This window comes from Oncorhynchus kisutch, linkage group LG8 (assembly GCF_002021735.2).
Source record: "Oncorhynchus kisutch isolate 150728-3 linkage group LG8, Okis_V2, whole genome shotgun sequence".
NCBI lineage: Eukaryota > Metazoa > Chordata > Actinopteri > Salmoniformes > Salmonidae > Oncorhynchus > Oncorhynchus kisutch.
Genome location: NC_034181.2, coordinates 31,771,544 through 31,791,429, shown reverse-complemented (window position 1 = coordinate 31,791,429; position 19,886 = coordinate 31,771,544). Strand labels below are relative to the sequence as shown.

Sequence of the window (19,886 nt, the reverse complement as noted above, 5' to 3'; positions counted from 1 at the left end):
AATTCGGAAGGCTGCATATTACAGGGGTGTGGGTTCCGAGGATAGCGGGCTTTTCATAACGCGCTCACTGTATTAAAATATATATACAAATATTGATAACACTAGTTAAAATATTAAGCTATGAACAAATAAGATTTAAAAAAGATTAGCGTTACTTACTCACAAGATATAAAGAAAACATTACCTTTTCATTTTTGAAAGTGGTCAACCCTTTTTTTTTCAACTTTTCTTCTGAAGCTACTAACGTCATTTTAAAGCGACTTTAAACAGGAAGACACCTCATTTCTCTAAAAAGCTCTGGGAAAACACACACGTGTGAAACAGCAAAAATAGTTAGTTATAACTATATTGTTGTGGAATGGCTGCTAGATAACGTTGCATTATTGAAGTTATTGCCCACATCTCATTTTTTGGCCCCTTTCAACATTTGAACAATGGCTCTGTTCTTTATTAATAGGTATGTTCACTGTTTGTTGTACGCTAACGTTAGCTAGCTTCCTTAGTTCTTGATTGACATAGTCAGCTAGTAGTTATATTATGAAGTGTGTTTATTGTGGACCTGAAACCAAGTACATTGACGACTATGCTTTTCACAGATACCTTGGGGATGAAGGAGATGATGGCTCGAGCAACGAATCTCGAGCCAAAGCGTTGTTGGCTAAGCTTCAGAGGAAGGCCAAAGTCAAGGAGCAACAGAGCTTGTCATGTCAAGAAGAATACCAGTCAAAAACAACAGTTGAGAATGACGGGGACACCTCGGTGAAGAAGAAAAGAAAAAACAAGGGAGTCAACCTCGATGAGACAAAACACCCAAAGAAGAGGAAAGTGTCCCCACCAGACCCTGAAGAACTTTCCGAGGGTGATAATGCACGAAAGAAGAAGGATAGGAAAAAGATGCAACTGACAGAAGAGGACAAAGGTGTGTATCTATTATTTTATATCACACATTTACAGTTGAAATGGTATAACATTCATAAGAATTTATTTTATATTAGTATTCCTTATTGTCTTTGTTTCTCTCCTTAGGTGGGATGAAGCAGACATCTGTCCACAATAAGAATAGAAACCTGCAAGAGGCTGCTGCTGCTGACAAAACAGAGCTGCTAAAAAATGATGATGAAATGGTGGAGAAAATTCAGACTGACCAGTCAATACAAGACACAGAAACAAGTCCCTCTCAGACTGGTTTCACCATACTAGGAGGATTTGAGAAAAAGATTATTCAAAAGGTACCGTCGTTTGTTGAAGTGCACTAGCGCGTTGATATAACTTGTAGTGGGAAATGTCTTTACAGTATGTTCATGATACATTTTATATATTTAATATGTTAGGTACAAAGAGTCCTGCCCAAGTGGCTTGCTGAACCAGATGTAATCCAGAGAGACATTACAAGCAACCTAGTCCCCATCAGTGACGTCCCAGGAATTTGTACTAAACTCCAACGGAAACTTGAGAGCAATGGAATTCATCACCTCTTTCCAGGTTAGCAGGCATAAAGGATTGGAAGTTGAAATCTGTTTTGCTGTCGCAATGTGGGAGGGGAAAGTACTCAACTTCTATTGTTTCCCTTTTGCAGTACAAGCGGAGGTCATCCCAGCCATTTTAGAGAGTGTCTCTCATGGTCTATTGATTGGAAGAGGGGGCTACAAACCCAGAGACATTTGTGTGTCTGCTCCAACGGGGAGTGGCAAGACTCTGGCATTTGTCATACCTGTCATTCAGGTATGAATTAAACCATTAACTATATATATATATATAATGTTTTTTTTCACTAGATAAGTCATAATTTTCATTTTTTTATGTCATTAGGCACTGATGGAGAGAGTTGTATGTGAAGTCCGTGTTTTGGCAGTGTTGCCCACCAAAGAGCTTGCACAGCAGGTAACTTGGGTCAAACCTTCAATCTCCATGATGGAGATAACTTGTGATTTATTTTGGTTAGCTGAGCTTGAACATTTTTTAAATGTTTTCTCAAACAGGTTGGCAAAGTATTCAGTTCATATGCAGAGGGCAACAGCTTGAAAGTGGTCATGCTTGCTGGTCAAAAGTCCTTTGCCACCGAGCAAGCATCGCTCTCAGAAAACAGGTAGATACATCAAGGTCTCTCTTCCTTGGTGGATAATGAATTATTTTATTTGTTTAAGCTTAGTTTCCTTTCATTCAAAATAGTAATATCTGCGTAAATAACACCATGATTTTAATTAGAAAATTGATCTGAAAGAAATACACATTTTGCTTGTTTTGCAGAGGTGGAATAAGCCACAGTTTGGCAGACATTGTTGTCGCAACCCCTGGGAGACTAGTTGATCACATCAATAAGAATGATGGTTTCAGTTTGGAACACCTCCGCTTCCTTGTGAGTCACTAATATTAGTACAATGTCATTTGTATTTTTATGGGTGTTATGACTAACAGTATTTCAATAAAGGATTCATATTTCATGATGGTCAATATTAAAACTTTCTCTGCAGATCATTGATGAGGCAGACCGGATGATTGACAGCATGCACCAGTCTTGGCTCAGTCAGGTGACCAAGGCAGTTTACAGACCCAGGAGAGTTTCTGAAGCAGTCTCAATCTTCAAGAGGACAGAGCCTGCACCTATCACAGCAGCGAGGTAAGACCTCACTTCTCAGCATTCTTTCAGACAGTACTGGAAAATGCAGAACTGGCAACTATGTGGTTTGTTTGTGAGAATACAAACTGTTCTGCACCTATGGGTTGTGTGCTTTCATACATTATTCTAGGGTATATTCATTTCAGTGATGTAGTACATCTGTTTTTACTTTGTGACAGCTTGTCACCGCCGCAGATGCCTCTGCAGAAGCTCCTGTTCTCAGCCACACTGACTCAGAATCCAGAGAAGTTGCAGCAGCTAGGCCTGCATCAGCCCAGACTCTTTAGCTCTGTCCACAGTCGGTCAACAACCAACCCCGAGTCTCAAGAGAGGTTTAACTTCCCACAGGGCCTGACAGTAAGTTACAAAACATCCCAATTTAAAAAATATATAATTTATCCTATATTCCAGAGCATTGTGGTCTCTTTTCTAGGAATACTATGTGCCCTGCACTCTGAGTAAGAAGCCCCTCCTCATCCTCCATTTCATATTGCGCCTGAAGTTTAGTCCCATTCTGTGCTTCACCAATTCCAGAGAAGCCGCTCACAGGTTGGTGAATCTTCACTGGTTTTATCCTTACTGCGTTATTGGATGAAGATTACATGTCCACAGCAATTTGATTTTGCTTTCTGTTCTCTCTGACAGACTGTACCTGCTAGTGCATCTTTTTGGTGGAGTGCAGGCAGCTGAGTTCTCCTCACGACTCTCCCCCAATGAGAGGAAGAGAACCCTCAAGGAATTTGAACAGGGAAAGATCCAACTGTAAGTATGAGTGTCTGTTAGCGGATAATTGAATATCCTATTTTCTTATATATATATATATCACAAATTTTTTCTGTTCAAGTTTGATCAGCACTGATGCTGCTGCCAGAGGCATTGACATCAACGGGGTGAAATGTGTTGTGAACTACGATGCACCACAGTTCATCAGGACTTACATTCACCGGTAAGCTAGCTTGTTTTATTTGACTGTTACACTTGTAACTGCATAGGTTGAATTGTATTTGTTGTAGCTTTTGTATGCAATGTTCATACAGCAAAATAGGGAAATGTGTTGTAACAACATTTGGGCTACATACAACTATAAGTAAAAACAAAAGATGCATAGTTTGTCAATGTAAAGTACTACAAGGGACCCTTCAATGTATGCAATGTTCTTTTGCCTTTCTATTCAACAACTTTTTGTTGGCACAGGGTTGGAAGAACTGCAAGAGCGGGAAAATCTGGACTGGCCTTCACATTTCTGTTGGGGGTACAGGTGAGATGGATGTGTTTTTCAAACATAAGACACAAAGAGCAATGAAAATATGTCAATGTGTGGCCAAGGCTGGAATGATAGCATTGCAGAAAAGCAGTATTCTGTCAATTTCAGTGCTTCTGCATAAAAAAATGCACATTTCTATTTAAATAAATGTGAGTTTTGTTTAGTTGTGATTAAACTGCCAGACAAGTTTTAATAGCTATAAAATTGCTGCTTTAGTTATAGATCTACAGTTATTGTATGCTAAATCTGGTTGATGTTGGTCTTTAGGAGAATAAATTTATTCAGATGGTGAAGGATGCAGGCAGCCCTGGGATCCACAAACAGATAGTCAAGCCTGGGAATCTGAAGAGCATGGAACCCTGCTATCAACAGACACTACTGGAGTTGGGGAATACCATAAAGGTAGTGTAGTAGACTCACATCACTGAAATTCAAACAAATGGCATGAGGACAACTGTTGTCTGTTGCTCTAGCATTATCGTCATCATAGCTGCAAATTGTCATTACTTTTAACAGTACATCTTTTTATTTTTTTCCCCCAGGGTGAAAAGGCCAAGAAGCGCGTCTAACACAGTGACTTGAGTCAATATAGTGTAATATTGTTCCTTCTCTTGTGACAGGCAAAACCAGTGGTCAGCATGCACACAAGATTTGGTTCCAGGTGCAGACTTTTGTATGAAATGTTTGTTTTTCTCAAATAAATATGGGACATGTCAATTAATCTTTGTTTTTGATGAAACAATCCATTGGCTCAATGTTAAACACTGCTGCGCTTGCTAGCAGAGTTCACATGGCCCACTGAACAATGACCTGTTGCAAAATGATAGGCCAATGATGTCAATCCCCAGCACATTTGTTTCCTTGGAAGTTGTGGGACTGTATGTTTTTGGTTTGAACAAAGCATTACGCTTTGTAAAAATGTTTTTTAAATGTTCTGAGAATAGAAGTAAAAAATATCCATGTTATAAAAAGGTTTATTTTTAGGTCACAGGGAGGTTCTGAGAACATTTTACTTTTGTTCCTTGAAAGTTTTCCTGGGAGGTTTTGTTGATTCTCTGAAAAAAGAAATTCCACATTATTTTAATGACTTTCACTCAATGTTAAGCAAGTGGTCATGACTTTAACACTGCTAGCTTATTTGGGGTTAACTTTTTTGAACTACAAGCACAGTTAAAATGCATGGAAATTCATTTCCTTGGGCATTAATCACACAGACAATTTTCTTTCTTTTTTATTGAGACAAGGCATCAGTGAGAGAGGTTTGTATGATCTTTTGTTTTCTATCCATGGAAATAGTCCACTGCGCCACCAGGAAGGAGCTAGCATGCCATGTTCTTTTTAGTCTATTCAAACAGACCCCATTTCATAGGAACCAAGCACTCATTATGATCATGTGTGGCCAATTAGTGGGCCAATACACCTGAGCACACTTAACAAGATTAACGACAGTTTCGTTGATGCTGAGACTGGATTGTATGTTTTTAAGTAACATTCTTAGAACATTCTCTGAATATTACTCAAGTTTCTTGTCGTTTTTATGGAAAGTTTTCTTAATGTTCTTAGATTAATTTGAGAACACAACTTTAAATAGAACCATGAGGAAACCGGTATGAAACGTTATGCTGAAGTACTGAAATTCCCACAGAATGTTTTTTTTTTTTTTTTACATTCTGAACTTTTGAGAACATTCCCAATATCGAACCAGTTGGAGAACGTTCCTAGAACATTCCCAACATTGAAATGAAATGTAATCAATGTTTGACTTTTTTTTTGTCTAGTTCCTTAAATGTGCTGAGAATATTCTAAAGCCAAGCAACTATCCTGCAGCATTCACAGACAGTTAAGGAAAGGTTGTATGCAAATATCATAGGGCAACCACGCTCTCACCAAGCTCTAAGAAACATATGGTTCTCATAACGTTATGTGCTACCTGGGTAGGGACTTAAAAACAAAAATCCAATCTTATTTCTCATTAATAATAAATCACAAAAGGCCAAAATACTGAATTTTTCCTTTTATCCTGCCATTAGTTTAAACAGCACTGATCTGATTTCCCAAACACATTTGATGTATTAGGAGAGATTGTTCTCACTGTTATTGCTGACCTAAACTGCACATGATGTATGTTTGAAAATGTCCCTTGTATAGTTTGCCAATGTAAAGTACTGCATCTTTTGTTTTTACTTATAGTTGTATGTAGCCCAAATGTTACAACACGTTTTCCTATTTTGTTGTGCCGCTATTTATAGATACGGTGGGCAGTCGGCCTGCTATAGGCTACAACAGCGAAATTAGTCATTACATTTTTTTATGTTTTAAACAGATTAGGGATGCCAGATTATGGAGGCTACTTTTTCTTATGAAAATTTGCCATGAGTAAGGTAGCTTTTGTAAATAATTATAGATCGTTCATAAATCAGTATGTTGAAGAACTTTTATCTTTCGATAAATGCACAAGTTTAAAAAATATATATTTTAGTAACTCGAATGTGACCGATTATTATACCGTGAAATTCTCTCAATTCGAAGGGCTTTATTGACACGGGAAACATGTTTACCTTGCCAAAGAAAGTGAAATAGATCACACAATTTAAATAAAAAATGAACAGTAAATATTACACTTAAAAAAAGTTTCAAAGGAATAGAGACATTTCAAATGCCATTATGGCTATGTCTCTCTCCCTCTTTTCGCGAGGGTGTATGTAGAGAGCGAGAAGGCGCAAGGTGTTGTATTTGCACTTGGTTGTGCAATCCGACACGCCTGAACGGAATTGTTTATTGCGCATAGCCAGTATTTCCATTTTTTTTTTGCCGCGTACGGGTGAAGTCGCTACCAGTCCAGTAGACTATTTAGGGATGAGTGCATTATGCTCTTCCGCGGATATATTGAACTGTTGGAACTGCTTACGTTCTAACTTGTCTTTTATTCTGATTTAAAGTATTATTGTCAGTGATGTATACATTTAAGAGCATCTCTTGAAACTCACTAGGCAATAATAATATTTTCAGTTTTCTAACGGTAGAGCAGGCGTGTGTCGAATGAAAGGAGTTAAATGAATTATTTGGACAGTTCCATGGTGCTGAAAGGATTGCTCATATTTCACTAAGCAGCCATGGGTAAGTGACCACCAATGAAACCCATAAAGATACATATTTCTATTTCATGAAAGTTTATGGTGCTTTGAAGCTTTGTTACATAAAACTCCTTGATGCTTGCTTTTCCTATGTAGTGTACAACCATTATTGTATTATATAGGGTTTATAATGAAGGGTTGTTTGGCTGCTCTAAAACACAACAAAAGATTGGTCACAGTAATATACCTGCCCTTTTATATATTTATGAATATGCATTATACATTATTGAGCTCATAAGTGGTATGAAATATGAAAGTTATTCCGTGTCTGCTCTCTGCTGCTGTGCATTTATGTCTTAGACCCATCACCCATAGTTGACTGGATTTTCACTTCACAGAATGCCACAAAAAAATACAAATCTGCCTGAAATATCAATCAATCTGTCATGGACATTGCACAGTGAGGGGGCACACATACTGAAATGGAGGTGTGCTTTGGTAGCCACATGCACTCAAATCTCTTCTCATCTACAGGTTCCCTAGTTTGGGATAGGTGTCTTTTATGTCTTCTCCTGTCATCTTTTCTTCTGCTGCTCAGCAAGGGGGAGAGGATGTGCCCAGCAAGTTGTCGCTGTGAAGGGAAGATTGTTTATTGCGAGTCTGGCATCTTTCAAGACATCCCAGAAAACATCTCTACTGGATGCCAGGGTCTGTCCCTGCGCTACAACAGCCTACTGACTCTGCTGCCTTACCAATTCGCTCATCTCAACCAGCTCATCTGGCTTTACCTGGACCACAATTCCATCACCGCTATAGATAGCTTAGCCTTTCAGGGTGTGCGTAGGCTCAAAGATCTGATTCTCAGCTCTAACAAAATTACACTTCTACAAAATAAGACTTTCAATGCTGTACCAAACCTGCGCAGTCTTGATTTGTCCTACAACCAGCTACATTCTCTGCAGCCAGGTCATTTCTATGGTCTGCGTAAGCTCCAAAACCTTCACCTACGATCCAATGGTCTCAACAGGATACCTGTACGCACTTTCCTGGAGTGTCGCAACCTGGAGTTCCTGGACCTGGGTTACAATTACCTACGCACCCTTACCCGCACCACCTTCTTGGGGCTGTTCAAGTTGAAAGAGCTTCACCTGGAGCATAATCAATTTTCAAGAATACATTTTTTTATTTTTCCACGCCTTAACAATCTACAGGTCCTCTACTTGCAATGGAACCGCATACGAGCCATCAATCAGGGCCTGCCTTGGATCTGGCATACGCTGCAAAAATTAGACCTCTCAGGAAATGACATCCAGATCTTGGACCCAGCTGTTTTCCAGTGTATGCCAAACTTACAGATACTCAATCTTGAATCCAACAAGCTGAGCAACGTGTCTCAGGACACGGTTTCAGCCTGGGTCTCCATTAATACCATCAGCCTGGTGGGTAACGCCTGGGACTGCAGCCCTACTATTTGCCCCCTGGTGACCTGGCTGAAGAACTTCAGTGGCTCAAAGGACATCAACATGATATGCAGCAGCCCCAAGTCAGTTCAGGGAGACAGAGTAATCGACATAGTGAGGAACTACACAATCTGTGTGGACACATCAGTTGTAGACCAAACCACAGCTATGATCATGAGGCAAACCACAGCCTTAGTTGTGGACACCAAAAAGCCCACCACACCTCTCTCTGCCACGACCACAATAACCCAAGGTCTACCTGCATCAACTGTACAAAGACTCGCTCCACAACCTGTCTCTCCCATTGTGACAGACAAAGAAACAACAGAGTCCATACTCATGACCTCCATCTCTCCAGAATCCTCCTCATTTTCCCCAGAACTAGAGTTTGAGCATATGGCCTTCCATAAAATAATTGCAGGCAGTGTAGCCCTATTTCTGTCTGTGTCATTGATCCTGCTGGTAATTTATGTCTCGTGGAGGCGCTACCCCAATAGCATGAGGCAGCTTCAGCAGCACTCAGTCAACCACAAGCGCAGAAAAAAGGCCCGGAAGCAGGAGCTTAACCTTAACTCTCAGTTGCAAGAGTATTATTTGACTTACCATTCAAACTCTGAGACCATGGATGCATTGGTAAATGAGACAAGGTCCTGCCCCTGCACGATCTCAGGATCCAGAGAATGTGAGGTATGATCTGTCAAGTCCATCCTAAAAACGCACTCTGCCTGGGGGTCAGAGGTCAATATTTTCCACAGGGATGCACTGTAAACCTCTTTAGTGAATGGAGACTGAGTTAAACTTCCATCCTCTGACTCTGTTCTTACTGTTGTTTTAAATTAAAGTTATCCATCCTAAAAACGCACTTTACAGCTGCTTGGGAGTCAGAGCTAAATGTTTTCCACAGGGATGCACTGTACAGATCACTGTGTGCATGGTGACTGACTACCTCCATCCCCTGTTTGACTCTTGTTATTGTTGTTTTAAATTAACGTTATCACATTAAGAACAAATTGATTTGATGAATTAATCCTGTTTGTGAATATAAACCTAAACCTACTTTCTTTCAGCAGGAAAATAATCCTGCAGCAACAGGAAATTTGTGGATTATAGTTAATGGCCATTTTTGTAGGGGTTGATACATTTTTCCTTAGGGCAAATCAAGTTGTAAGCTAGTAATAATAAACGTTAGAAGCCTTTTTAAGCCTTGAATACACTAGAAATGTGCATTTCCTGCAGTGCAGGAAAATTGTCAGCAACAAAAGAGGGATAAAATTGAGATGGCACATCTGTATCTGCTGTTGATTACAAATTACCCCACTTTTCACTTTTCTTATCCTTGAGTAATATTGAGATCTTCGTGTTCATACTTGTATACAACTAACTGACAGACTTTATGTGTAGTCTTTTCCAATATTTAGCTCTTGTTTGTTTTATGGAATTATGGTAACTGTATGTGAAATTGAATTATGTCATTAAACTTGTGAATGGTAGTTGCTAAATAATGGGTGTCATAAACATGATTACATTATTTTGTCCTGTTTTTAGTCTTCTTACTGGCATGCAATATACCATAAAAGCCAACAGCATTAGTATGCTTTCTATTGAGGCACTTCACCATGACATAAAACATGGTGTAACAAGACCATTTCAAATCTTATGAAAAATGCATAAAAGTTTTTATCCTGTGTTTTATGGATGTGCGTGGTGTACCAGCCCACTAAGGCTATGACAAATGCAGCCATGTATGATTCACAGTGTAGAGTTCTATCTAGGCTCTATGGAAGTGTATATTTCCATTTAGATTGTATTTACATTTCACATGACAGATTTTCTTGTCCTTATCCTTAGTTGCTAATTGTTCCAGAACACTATAGCTGTCTGAATTAGAGGTCGACCGATTATGATTTTTCAACGCCAATACCGATACCGATTATTGGAGGGCCAAAAAAGCTGATACCGATTAATCGGCCTATTTATTTATTTATTTATTTGTAATAATGACAATTACAACAATACTGAATGAACACTTATTTTAACTTAATATAATACATCAATAAAATCTATTTAGCCTCAAGTAAATAATGAAACATGTTCAATTTGGTTTAAATAGTGCAAAAACAAAGTGTTGGAGAAGAAAGTAAAAATGCAATATGTGCTATGTAAGAAAGCTAACGTTTCAGTTCCTTGCTCAGAACATGAGAACATATGAAAGCTGGTGGTTCCTTTTAACATGAGTCTTCAATATTCCCAGGTAAGAAGTTTTAGGATGTAGTTATTATAGGAATTATAGGACTATTTCCCTCTATATCATTTGTATTTCATTAACCTTTGACTATTGGATGTTCTTACTTTAGGCACTTTAGTATTGCCAGTGTAACGGTATAGCTTCTGTCCCTCTCCTCGCTCCTCCCTGGGCTCGAATCAGCAACACAACGACAACAGCCACCATCAAAGCAGTGTTACCCATGCAGAGCAAGGGGAACAACTACTAGAAGGCTCAGAGCGAGTGACGTTTGAAACGCTATTAGCGTGCGCTAACGAGCTAGCCATTTCACTTCGGTTACACCATCCTCATCTCGGGAGTTGGTAGGCTTGAAGTCATAAACAGCGCAATGCTTGACGCACAACGAAGAGCTGCTGGCAAAACGCAAAGAAAGTGCTGTTTGAATGAATGTTTACATGCCTGCTTCTGCCTACAAGATAAGTTTAATGCTAGCTTGCAACTTACCTTGGCTTACTGCATTCGCGTAACAGGCAGTCTCCTTGTGGAGTGCAATGAGAGAGAGGCAGGTCGTTATTGCGTTGGACTTGTTAACTGTAAGGTTGCAAGATTGGATCCCCCGAGCTGACAAGGTGAAAATCTGTCGTTCTGCCCCTGAACAAGGCAGTTAACCCACCGTTCCTAGGCCGTCATTGAAAATAAGAATGTGTTCTTAATGGACTTGCCTAGTTAAATAAAGATTAAATAAAGGTGTAAAAATATATATATTTTAAAAATCGATGCCCGAAAATACAGATTTCCGATTGTTATGAAAACTTGAAATCGGCCCTAATTAATCGGCCATTCCGATTAATCGGTCGACCTCTAGTCTGAATATCATCTTCTCTCAGGCTTTTAAAGCATGTGTTCGTTTATGATCTCAATGACATTGAAATGTTTGCTGAAGATGCAGAATCACTGAATTGCATTCAATTGATCACTATTATGCTTTTAACAGAGGTCTTAGTTTAAGGGAATATTTATTTCCCCAGATCACACGTGTTCTCAAGGATAGATGCTATATATCCAAAAGAGTTAATATCATATATTATACAAATAGTCAAAATAGGTGATGTTTGGCCAAACTACTACTTATGAGAACACTCATACTTCCTCTGAGGCTGCTTGATATGGTCTAAAAATGGGGCAGCACTCTTTTAAAGTAGTGTGGGCCAAATCACTCCTAGCTGTGGAAGCAGTTTAATTAAATGTCTTGCCCATTATGATTTTTAGACCCATACAATTGTTGTACAGGAAATGTCTATGTTTATTAATTGCATGTTTTTGATTCAGCTGCGTAAGAACTCATAGGGAAGCAGGCGTGCTTTTTGTGGAATATTAGCTATGGATTAAGGATGGAGTTATAAAATGTTCACTGTAAAAATTGCCAGAACTATTCATCATTGCTTGTATATGTACATAGGTACAGTACCAGTCAAAAGTTTGGACACATCTACTCATTCAAGGGTTTTTCTTTATTTTTACTATTTTCTAGGTTGTAAAATAATAGTGAAGACCTCAAAACTATGAAATAACACATATGGAATCATGTAGTAACCAAAAAAGTTTTAAACAAATCAAAATATATTTTATATTTGAGATTCTTTGTATTTGAGATTATTTGAGATTTGCACACTCTTGGCATTCTCTCAATCAGCTTCATGAGGTAGTTACCTGGAATGCATTTCAATTAACAGGTGTGCCTTCTTAAAAGGGAATTTGTGGAATTTCTTTCCTTCTTAATGCGTTTGAGCCAATCAGTTGTGTTGTGACAAGGTAGGGGTGGTATACAGAAGATAGCCCTTTTTGGTAAAAGACCAAGTCCATATTATGGCAAGAACAACTCAAATAAGCATGGAGAAATGACAGTCCATCATTACTTCAAGACATGAATGTCAGTCATGCGGAAAATGTACAGTTGGAAAAGTACAGTACAGTTGGAAAAACCCTCAAGCTCTATGATGAAACTGGCTCTCATGAGGACCGTCACAGGAAAGGAAGACCCAGAGTTACCTCTGCTGCAGATGATTAGTTCATTAAAGTTCATTATAGTTACCAGCCTCAGATTGCAGCCCAAATAAATGCTTCACCGAGTTCAAGTAACAGACACATCTCAATATCAACTGTTCAGAGGAGACTGCGTGAATCAAGCCTTCATGGTCAAATTGCTGCAAAGAAACCACTACTAAAGGACACCAAAAGACTTGCTTGGGCCAAGAAACATGAGCAATGGACATTAGACCAGTAGAAATCTGTCCATTGGTCTTATGAGTCAAAATTGAGATTTTTGGTTCCAACCGCAGTGTCTTTGTGAAACACAGAGTAGGTGAACAGATGATCTCTGCATGTGATGTTGTAACGGCTTTCTTCCTGGGAAGGAGAGGAGGACCAAAACGCAGCGTGGTTGAAGTTCATGATTCTTTAATAAGAGACACTTAACATGAACAAACTACAAAACAATAAACGTGGCAAAACCGAAACAGCCCTATCTGGTGCAGAAAACACAAAGACAGGAAACAACCACCCACAAATCCCAACACAAAACAGGCTACCTAAATATGGTTCCCAATCAGAGATAATGACTAACACCTGCCTCTGATTGAGAACCATATCAGGCCAAACATAGAAATAGACAAACTAGACACACAACATAGAATGCCCACCCAGCTCACGTCCTGACCAACACTAAAACAAGGAAAACACAAAAGAACTATGGTCAGAACGTGACAGATGTTCCCACCATGAAACATGGAGGAGGAGGTGTGATGGTGTGTCGGTGCTTTGCTGGTGACACTGTCTGTGATTTATTTAGAATTCGAGGCACACTTAACCAGCATGGCTACCACAGCATTCAGCAGCGATACGCCATCCCATCTGGTTTGCACTTAGTGGGTGTCACGACTTCCACCGAAGTCGTTTCCTCTCCTTGTTCGAGCGGTGTCCGGCGGTCGGCGTCACCAGTCTTCTAGCCATCGTAGAGCCACTTTTCATTTTCCATATGTTTTGCCTTGTTTTCCTACACACCTGGTTTCCATTTCCCTCATTAAGTGTTGTGTATTTAACCCTCTGTTCTCCCCATGTCCTTGTGTGGAATTGTTTGTTTGTAAGTGCTTGTGCACTATGTTACTGGTGCGCGTCGGGTTTTTGTACCCATGTAGGTTCTTTTTTTTATTGCCGTTGGTTTTGAAATTAAACTGCTCTGGCTATTACCTATTTCTGCTCTCCTGCGTCTGACTTCACTGCCACCAGTTCCGCAACCCTTACAGTGGGACTATACTTTGTTTTTCAACAGGACAATGACCCAAAACACACCTCCAGGCTGTGTAAGGGCTATTTGACCAAGAAGGAGAGTGATTAGATGCGTTAGATGATCTAGCCTCCACAATCACCTGACCTCAACCCAATTAAGATGGTTTGGGATGAGTTGGACCGCAAAGTGAAGGAAAAGCATCCAACGAGTGCTCAGAATATGTGGGAACTCCTACAAGACTGTTGGAAAAGCATTCCTCATGAAGCTGGTTGAGAGAATACCAAGAGTAAGCAAAGCTGTCATCAAGGCAAAGGATGGCTACTTTGAAGAATCTAAAATACATTTGTTTAACTTTTTTTTGGTTACTGCATGATTACAAATGTGTTATTTCATAGTTTTGATGTCTTCACTGTTATTCCACAATGTAGAAAATAGTAAAAATAAAGAAAAACCCTTGAATGAGTAGGTCTGTCCAAACTTTTGACTGGTGCTGTATGTTGCGTAGCTATATGAGTTGGGACAATGACAATATCAGATACTGTCAATAGTAAAAACGAAGTGTGAATGGACATACTGGTTGTCAATTTATGTTTACGCAGAGTAGGCATTGTATGCCAGTACACCAATTTGACTGAACCATTCATATCACAGATACTGTCATCTGCACTATAGAAAGAAACTGTACGACTGAGTAACTTGGCAACATGCCCCTCCATTACCATTCACTGTATTCTGTGATTGTCCTCTTTTCTCTCCCTCTACTGGCAAATGCCTAAGTTAGCTCTCTCCATGCTGTGTCTGTTTGTGTTGGTGTGGGAGGGCCGTGTGTTCCTGCTGTGTAACAGGGAAGGGAAAGAACAGGGGCAACAGCCACTCAGAAAACATGGTCCCAAGGGTCAGGGCACTTTTGCTATTAGAAAAATGCCACCCACCTCCGCCTGTCTTCCCCTCTCCTCCTCCCTCCCCAGTCAACTCCATACGGTCAACTCCATCAACGGAAAGGAAAATAAATTAAAGTGGGCAAGGAGGCATGTGTTAAGCCAGACAGGATTAGGGGAATTTGGTGCCAGCGTTCAAAAGCTATTTACATCAGTGAGCTATCCCACCTAATCAAAAAGGGGTGGAATTTAGTCACAGTCTACAATTGAGGATAATAATCCACAGTGTATTATCATCCTTCTACTGGTCCTTAACTAGAAACATGTCATTTCTCAGACTTGGAGACTCCTCATGTGTGTTGTTGTGTATAGGCTGGTATAAGCAGCTACTTGACAGCTTGGTGTGTGTAGAGTATAATATTCATAATGATCACTGCTCTTGAGGCCAATAGAGAACGTTATAACGATCTAACCACAGCTTACTCATACTAAACAGCATGTCTATACAGAAACATCATATAGTGAAATATGGCAGGAGGGTGATGTGTCCATGGCCATCATGTGATGTAAAGTGAATGCAAACAAACATTGAGAATGGTTGATGTCGATTTGATTTCAAATGGATTTATGTGCCCCATCACTTGTTTCACTTTCTCAGTATGAGTCATGACGAGGAGTTACTGCTGGCAGCAAGATTTATATACCCATTTATTATGCTTTCAGCTGCTGCATTTATGATGAATTCCTGTTTGGAATACAAATGTGCCTTTGTATGTGTAGAAAAGAGCAATGTTGTAATTATGTGCATGTTAATCTGCCTTTTTCAAATTCTGATAGATGAAACATGGTTTACATTGTCTTGAAAACTCCAGATGGTTATAGCACTGTATGACTGCTGTATCTGGGAAAGGAGGCAGTGAAGAGAACAATCCGAGGTTCATGAGTTAGGTGTTTTACTATAGATGGGGAAACAATAATTGCTGCACAGTTAACCTATGCTAGCTATGATTTCCAATTTTAGTAAACTACAGTATGTGCTTAAATGATCCAGGCTGTACTGCAATATGCCTATATAGATCTTTCCTTCTTCTTCTTTGTATTAGTGATTGTGTAGAGCTGGTATTGAACATGTCAAATGAATTACCCTAGACAATACCCGGTTAAAAGGCAGAATATATTGTCTTAAGTGTCAAAAACATTCATTCACAGCCTCCAACTTGTGAATCCAAAATGTTATAGATAGAGCTTTGAATTTACACTTGGGGCAACTGCATTTTGATAGGCAATTAGTATTAGAGAATTGTATTTTTAGAAAGGGAAAACAATTGTATTTCTCAATAACTGAGTAAGATTAACATTCCATTGCACGTTGTGGTATACTCTGGCCGATATATCTTTACTTCCAGACCTACCCATACTTCAATATTCTTAACACTCGCTGCAGATGACATGACAATTAGCATTCATAGTACTGCTTGTAATTAATATAACATTGCCTAAACACTATATCCATTCCAGAGGACTCTGAATGCCAACACAAAACCATTACAGGCAAAAACCTACTGTGTCCTTCATTTTAGACTGTACTACATAGATTCCAATGTCCTCATGAAATAATTTGGCAGAAAATCAGTCAACGTGTCCAATGTTTCATATTAGGAACTAATGTCGGACCACCTTAGGATCTCTGGAGTTTGGAATTGTTTTAATTTATTTGATTAACCTCTGTTTAATTGGGGTTTCATAATGCATGGAGCAACATCATGTCTAGAGGTCACCTCTGTGGCATTCACCACTCCAGAGGTTGGAAATGAACATTCTCCACCGACGCACTGTATGTGCAGCACAGAGGCCCTGGTTCTGGTCCAGTGGATCTTCATCTCCAGCACAGCTTTTGCTGTTTGATGTTTCTTTTTGAGTTGGGCCAAGCATTGTTTTTGGTTGCGGTTGTTATTTTTTTTTACGTGTTAATGGGATCTCAAGTGAACAGGACGCCCTGATTGCCCACTTTCTTCTTTTCCGACATAGTGACTCACATTTCATTGAGACTACCTCCCTGATTTGAAGACAGACATCATGATTCAGTCCTACAGCCTCGCCTTCTCTCCCATCTCATTATGAACTGTGTATTGTTCAGGACGGCAGGTAGCCTAGTGGTTAGAGAGTTGGACTAGTAACCGAAAGGTTGCAAGATTGAATCCCCGAGCTGACAAGGTAAAAATCTGTCGTTCTGCCCCTGAACAAGGCAGTTAACCCACTGTTCCTAAGGTGTCATTGAAAATAAGAATTTGTTCTTAACTGACTTGCCTAGTTAAATAAAATAAAAATTGTTGTGACTTTTTTTATGTTCAGGGGTGGAGACAGGGTTTCTATCACCAGGTCTGAAAGTGTATAATTTAAGTAATTCCTAATTGGATGACACAGGTGTTGTTAGTACAACCATGATCAGGGTTACAAGGATGAAGTAAAGTACCACGTACAAATCTTGAAAAATCAGTGTAAGCTAACCATCCCTCTTGTGAAATTAGCCCCATATTTGTCATTTTTGTAAAGCACAAGGTTTTGTTTGATCAATTTGGTTTCATTATGAAATCAATATACACCCACCATTCAGTAAATATAATGCATAGTCTGTGTCAGACCTGGACAGAAAATAGTTGTATTTTGTAGTTTATTTGAAAATACCAACTTTTCATATACCCGAGGTAGTCGAATATAGTTTATATAGAGTTTCTTTCTTTTATATACAGTTTCTAAGCAACTGGTTTCTTTCATATTCAAATACAGGTCTCAGAAAAACAACTAATATTTGCAAGTATTTAGAAAACCTCTCAGAAAATCTAATAATATTTGAAAACAAAAATATATATATTTGATGGCTGCCAGAACCAAAAACTTCAACAGTTAGTTGAATTAGTCAAAATATACTATCATTAGCACATGGTTTGGGGGGCTCTCAGATTTGAAAATAGCCTATAATGAAATCCACAAGGGACATGGAATCACCTCAACATTAGAGTAGACCACTTTTGCAGCTTCAAATTAATTAACAAATATATTTTAGTAATTAGTGAGACATAAGGTAAAGCTTTACATCCAGTTCTTATACATGTGTAGTAACTTTGTGATTATTACAATAGCAACATTGTCAGTACATAGGACTTTGGAAATTACTTTATAATTCCACAATAAGGGAGTTATTACATAAGTGGAATAAGGAAGTCACTATTCCTCGTGTACAGAAGTTACAAAAATTCTCAGCTCATTGCTATGCAATTAAAATGCAATTACCAAAGTATTATGTGAAAACATGCTAATAAAATGTTGCTCCTAAAGTAATTACAGTTTTACTACACAGTCACAAGAACAGTTTAATGTTAAGTGTTACTGAGAATGCTAACAGCAACAAAATATGGCTATTAAGTGTCAGAAGGAAACTCAATATCCAACTGACTTCTTGAATCAACAACAACAACAAGGTAGAAAATCACGTTAGTTTGTATTCTGAGTAAACTTTCCCTTTAAAGATGGTACAGTGTGTGTTTGAAACATGAACACTTCTCCTCAGATGGACAAAGAGGTTCAAAGTAATTTTTGCTAAGCAACCAACTTGCTGTTTGCAATGTTTGAAATGGCTTTGTCCAGTATTTTCAGGTATCATAAAATTATTTGCAGCTTTCAACGTGTTCAGTGGCATGTTGAAAGATAAATACAGTACAGTAGTTGAGCATCACAAATGATTTATACTTATCTGTACAAAATATCATTGGTAATTGGTTTGACTTGATTATGCACTGTACATCTGAGGCAATGGACATTCAGAAGAATGGACATTTACAGAATGTTCAGATATAAACGTATTGTGTAGATCAAGTATGACTGTCAGATATATTGGCACGCATTAGTATAGGATATTGTGTTCTATCCATTTAACATTAGTTGAAGGCAGCCAATCGAATAGTTTTTGAAAAGTAGTCACTTCCTGAGATCTGTATTCAAATATATTTTTTAAAGTAGTTTCTTTCTCAGATCTGTATTCAAATTGTTTAAAAATTGAGTTACTTTCTGAGATCTGTATTCAAATGGTTTTCAAAAGTATTTATTTCTGAGACCTGTATTCAAATAATTTTGAAAATTAGTCATGTTTTGGGATTTGTAATTCAAATAGTTTTAAGAAGTTGTCATTTTTTGGGATCTGTATTTAAATAGTTATAATCCCCTCCAAAGTAACTCTTTGTTCTCCCCCCAAAAAACTTTCCACAAAGCATAGTTAAAGCATGCATAGTTAAAACTATAGTTCCAGTTTTTGATTTATTCATACCTGTATAGCATTTTATATTATGATTTCACAATTTGCTCATTTCCATCAAGTCTACACTTACTGTAATGACAATGACAATGTCATCGTCTATGACACAGTATGACAAAATAGCAAAAGATTAAAGTGTTATAAAAGAAAAGACACCATTTGTTGACAAGATCGTCAATATGGCTACATTCATAGAAAGTTCATCTTGACTGTTGGACTATGACAACTCCGTGCAATTTCCTTGGTATTTTCCCATTTTTGATGTGCTCACTGACTGTAATGATTTGATCATGTGTGTGGTCATGTAGAAAGTAAAGTTGTCATAGCAAATTATACGCTTAGGTTAAAGAATAATTCTGATGGGCCATTCATTATGCTTTATTTTATGAAATGTCAGAGAAAAGAAGTGGCTGATTTGTATTTATTTATTTAACCTTTATTTAACTTGGCAAGTCAATTAAGAACACATTTTTATTTACAATGATGGCCTACCTCGGCCAAACACTCCCCTCGATTTAAGTTTTTAAAGAGGCACGTCGATATCAATTCTATATGAACCATGTATGCAGTGAAATGTTTGAATCCACCCTCCCAATAAGATTGAGTACATTTTCCGGTTTTAAAAATCCATTTTAAAGTGAGGAGTATCTGCCAGCCAGTCATGTTACTAAAGACCCAGCTCAATTTAATGGAATTAGTATTGTTGTATTTAGACAGCAGCACCAAGGCTTGCTCTCTTTTGTTATACTTTTGAATGAAAATGCCTTGTGAATG

General features: G+C 38.5%; 2 protein-coding genes across 2 annotated transcripts; both read left to right on the top strand.

The window, feature by feature from the left end:
- Positions 1-255: 255 nt before the first annotated feature.
- Positions 256-4,602, top strand: ddx51 (DEAD (Asp-Glu-Ala-Asp) box polypeptide 51). Its single transcript, XM_020489901.2, has 16 exons — positions 256-457; positions 597-919; positions 1,027-1,229; positions 1,332-1,482; positions 1,577-1,722; positions 1,810-1,881; positions 1,980-2,086; positions 2,248-2,356; positions 2,472-2,617; positions 2,797-2,974; positions 3,051-3,166; positions 3,263-3,379; positions 3,462-3,563; positions 3,812-3,875; positions 4,149-4,283; positions 4,424-4,602. The coding sequence occupies exons 1-16, from the start codon at positions 435-437 to the stop codon at positions 4,448-4,450; spliced, it is 2,019 nt and encodes a 672-aa protein (XP_020345490.1). The 5' UTR covers positions 256-434; the 3' UTR covers positions 4,451-4,602.
- A 1,898-nt stretch (positions 4,603-6,500) lies between these two features.
- LOC109895111 (leucine-rich repeat transmembrane neuronal protein 4-like) lies at positions 6,501-10,098 on the top strand. The gene is made up of 2 exons (XM_020488758.2): positions 6,501-6,998; positions 7,490-10,098. Exons 1-2 carry the CDS (start codon positions 6,995-6,997, stop codon positions 9,106-9,108), a joined length of 1,623 nt encoding a protein of 540 aa, XP_020344347.1. The 5' UTR covers positions 6,501-6,994; the 3' UTR covers positions 9,109-10,098.
- The last annotated feature ends 9,788 nt before the right edge of the window (positions 10,099-19,886 follow it).

Excerpts from the sequence above, each read along its gene's own strand:
- ddx51 (XM_020489901.2), top strand. The coding sequence starts at position 435 with ATGGCTCTGTTCTTTATTAATAG. Across the intron at positions 920-1,026 it reads ACTGACAGAAGAGGACAAAG|GTGGGATGAAGCAGACATCT; the intron begins GTGTGTATCTAT and ends TTCTCTCCTTAG. Across the intron at positions 4,284-4,423 it reads AGTTGGGGAATACCATAAAG|GGTGAAAAGGCCAAGAAGCG; the intron begins GTAGTGTAGTAG and ends TTTTTCCCCCAG.